Below are 4465 nucleotides of genomic sequence, written 5' to 3' on the forward strand. Positions count from 1 at the left end.
AATTCAAAAAATGTTCCCATTTCACAAATTTGTTCATAAATTGAAAAAATGTTCCTGCTTTCAAATTTTTGTTCTGAATTTTCAGAAAATGTTCCTGTTTTTTCAAAAATTGGTCAAATTATTTTTATTCATTTTTTGAGAAATTTAAAAATTAATGGCATGGATTTAAAAAATGCCTGTTTTCAAAAATTATTCACAAATTTCAAAAAATGTTCTTATTTTTCAATTTTTTGTTCATGTATTAAAAAATGTTCTTCTTTTTCGTATTTTTCAGAAAATGTTTTTATTTTTTAAATCATGTTCAGTTTATGCAGCTGAAAAATGTTCACCTATGTAAAAAATGTTCGCACTTTCAAAAAATGTTCGAAGCACTAGAAAAAAGTTTTCGTTTCAACTGTTTGGTCATGTATATAAGAAATGTTCTCCTTTTCAAAATTGTTCTCAGTTAAAAGAAATTTGTTCTGAATTTAAAAAGTTGTCCCCATTTTCTAGTTTTGTTCAACAATTCCAAAAAAATTGTTCACAAATTTCAAAAAATGTTCTTATTTTCAAAAAAAAATTTCATGTATGAAAAATTGTTCTTGTTTTTCAAAAAATGTTCTTAGTTTTTCAAAAAAAGAACATTTTCTGAAAATCATGAACATTTTTTTTAAATAGGAACATTTTCCAAATTCCAAAACCAAATTTGGAAATGTGAACAAATTTTGAAATCCCTGGACAAAATTTGCAAACACGATTTTTTAAAGTGGAAGAATTTTAAACTCCTAAAAATGAAAATATGAAGAATTTTTGGAATTTGTGGAGGAAATTTGAAAACAAGAACCTTTTTAAAATTTATGAAGAAAATGAACAAAAACATTGCAAACATTTTTTGTAAAACAAGAACAATTTTTGAAATGTGCGAACATTTTTTAGATGATGAACATTTTTTCCAAACCACGAACATTTTTTAACAATTGAACGTTCTTTAGAAATACGAACAAATTTTAAACTTCTCAAACAATTTTCAAAACAAAGAAACAAAAAAACGAAAAAGGAACACAGAAAAAATAAAAGAAAGAAGAAAAAGAAACAGAAAAAAGGATTAAAGAGATGAAACAGAAAAATAAAAAATAAAAACGAAAGAAAACAATAAAACTGGTATAAAAATAAAAAATCGGTTCAGGGAACCTTCTGCGAATGCCCGATATTTTGACGCAGTTAGCGTCAAATAGGAATTTCCGATCCTAGATCCGGGTCCCTTGTCAAAGGGGATCGAGGGTTTCCTTCCAAGGGAGGTTGCCGACTCTTCCTTGCATTGCCAGAAAACCTAGATCTAGGCGAGTCTCCTTCCTCCTCCCTCCACCAAAATCGACGCAACCCTAGCCCCCATGGCCCCTACCAGCACCACCTGGGTCTTGCTCAAGCGAATGATTTTCATCGAGCACGACGCGAGCGAAACAGGAGGGGATTCGTTCATCGGCGGGAAGAACACAAGAGACGCCGTCCTCGCCTACCTGCGGACCTTGAAACCAGATGCCTGCTTCGCCAATCCACCGGAGCTGTCCTCCCTCCGCATACTGCGGCCGATGAAATTCACCCCGGGGATATGCGGAGATGTCACTTCCGCCTACATCGCCAGCGGGGACAAAAATCTCGTCGCTCTCTTCGCCGACCCTTACCGCCCCGGCACCAATTCACAAGGAGGCTATCTGATCTACGACGCCAGCAAGAATTCCCTCTCGACGATCCCCCAGCCCCCCTGTGACTACGACCGTGAGGACGTCGGGCTTGGAGCGGTTGTCATCTGCCTCGAGGAGGGCGCATACGTTCTTGTCGAGCTCACCAAGGTAAGAGACTCTGAGCCCACCGTAGCCGCACTCTACACGTGGCAGTCTTCCACCACGGAGTGGGTCATCAAGCTCGCGAGCTTTCCCCCCGAGCTGTCCTTTCCCAACCATTTCTTCCGGGCAGGGACGTGCTTCCCTTATCGAGGCTCTAGACTCTGCTGGGTGGATCTGTTTAAAGGCATGATGGTCTGTCATCTGGACGCGTTGCTTCAGGATGGCGGCCGCCCAGAGTTCTGCTTCATTCCGTTGCCTGAAGAGTGCCCGGCATTTGACCGTGTCCAAATGTCCGAACAGACATATCCACTGGAGGCGGAGGAGTTCCGTTACATTGCCTGTATTGGTGGCGTGATCAAATTCGTCACCATGGATGGCTATGGCGAGCGGCCCGGCCATGAAGTAACACTGACCATCTGGACGCTGTCGCAGAACCTCTGCAGTTGGAAGAAAGACAAGGTGTACCATGTCCGGGACATCTGGAAAAGTGAGAGCCACATCTCGTTGGGCCTGCCGGAGGTCTTGCCGTCGTTCCCGGTGCTGAGCATGGACGAAGAAGACGTTGTCTATCTGTTCTTCACTGACCTGAACGTGACAGAGGACGGTGACACGGAGTTCAAAGGCCAGTGTTTGATTCGTGTCGACATGAAGCATAGCAAGGTCTCCCACCATCCCAAAAGTGCAGATGAGATGCCAAGTCAACTCTTCAGCAGTGAAATTCTTGCCAGTGAGTGCACTGCATACCTACAGGGCGTGGAGGACCACCAGGTAATACTACTAACTATGGCTAACAATGTATAGTTTCACTGGCCTAGTACTGTTATTATGCATGGGTTCACAAATGATTAAAATCCGAATAATTTGATTGCTTGTGAATATTAACATGTTATGCTGACTCTCCATGTTGAATACGAGATCACAGATACTGGAGTTCATTAACAATCATGAATTTGCAGTTAATGCCAAATGACTATAACTCCGTACACTAATACTCAATTTTGTCCATCTCAGGATTTTTTTTTGCATGTTTCAGTGCATTTTCTGTTTACAGAGAAATTTGTTATAGTTAGTTCTACTTCTCCACTATTAGGCTTGAATGACATGGCCAATAAGGGAACACAGCAAGGTACATGTCAAACTTCAGCAGTACTCCCTCCATCCCATACTAGTTGAATGCCCGTGCGTTGCCACGGACACACGAAATCCGAAATATGATGTGAAAAGATTACTCGACAAAGTGATAGCATGGACTTGGATATTTTAAATGAGTGCTTTTTATAGAATATATTTTGACAAAAAACAATGTTAAAGGTAATTCAAAATCCATGAACATGGATAAACTTGTTTTTAAATGTAGATAATAACTAAATCATCCGTGAAATTAGCACATCTCTTAAAACACCATAGACACAAACAAACATGACGAAACAGTCACCTACATAGTAGATACAAACCAAGTACGTGATAACACTTACAGATTGAAACACACAATCATGCGTAATAGACATAACCAATGTGTACTACATGTGCTGAGCTTTCTTTGTATACATTCTGTGTCGGGAATCCTTTGTAGACAACTCGCTTGCTAGGAAAGCCCACCTCCACTCAATAAATTGCTAAACAAACTTCATATCAATCAACCCACCAGTTATTTTCTGGCGAATATCTGCAAAAATATATATCATAAATGTTGCATTTAATAATATTTAAACTTTGTGTACATATGTTAATAACAATCATAAGTAATTGATTGGTAGTTGATAATAAGTCATGACTACTCACCATCAAGTGTGCGTGCTGCAGTATGATCCGGATTGAATGCAAGGGTGGTGTAGTTTGAAGTTTCCGGAATTCCTATTGCCAAGATAAAAAAGTATTTAAGTCGACATAACAGTACACTTGATAATCACTGTGTAGTTTGAAGTTTCCAGAATTCCTATTGCCAAGATAAAAAAATATTTAGGTCGACATAACAGTACACTTGATAACCACTGTGTAGTTTGAAGTTTCCAGAATTCCTATTGCCAAGATAAAAAAATATTTAGGTCGACATAACAGTACACTTGATAATCACTGTGAAAGTAAGACCATGAAATGGTAAGGTTGATAATCACAGTGAAAGTATACCTTGTGGTGTAATATTTGCTCTTCTTGGTTTGTTATGACGCGAATTTGCTATTTCTATCTGCACATTGCTCTTGTTGATAGGTTCATTTTCATGGTTAACAATATCCATATCTATCAGTGACACATTCTACGAAGTGAAATATATATACAAATATATGAATTAAATATAGTACTGCCATAGTATGAATTAAATATAGTACTGCCATATTTCCCCAGTAATAGTATAATAATTCATATGTAACATGCAAAATAAAAGATTAAAAAGACAAACATCTAAGAAGTTTGATAGCACTGACAGACTGCCTAAATATCTCGGTTCTACAATATATTATATAATATAGAGCCTTGCCAAGAAAACAATTGTACAGTTGTGACTCAGTCTCACTTTGTCCTCACCGCTCACCCCTTTTCCCTTTAGCTAGCCACCCACCCAGCTCCCCTATGCAGCCGCCCACGCGTCATGGGCGCATCCGCACACATCGTGCGACGGCGCGAGGCACCCATCCCAGCCCAAC

General features: G+C 39.0%; 1 protein-coding gene across 13 annotated transcripts in view; it reads left to right on the top strand.

The window, feature by feature from the left end:
• The first annotated feature begins 1231 nt into the window (after positions 1-1231).
• LOC123045544 (uncharacterized) overlaps positions 1232-4465 on the top strand; it is a 15394-nt gene continuing 12160 nt past the window's right edge. For all 13 annotated transcript variants that reach the window (XM_044468634.1, XM_044468632.1, XM_044468633.1 and 10 more), the window contains exon 1: positions 1232-2591. In XM_044468634.1, coding sequence (XP_044324569.1) covers positions 1371-2591 — 1221 coding nt within the window. In that variant the 5' untranslated portion in view covers positions 1232-1370. The remainder of the gene's footprint in view (positions 2592-4465) is intronic.

The sequence above is a fragment of the Triticum aestivum genome, chromosome 2B, assembly GCF_018294505.1.
Source record: "Triticum aestivum cultivar Chinese Spring chromosome 2B, IWGSC CS RefSeq v2.1, whole genome shotgun sequence".
NCBI lineage: Eukaryota > Viridiplantae > Streptophyta > Magnoliopsida > Poales > Poaceae > Triticum > Triticum aestivum.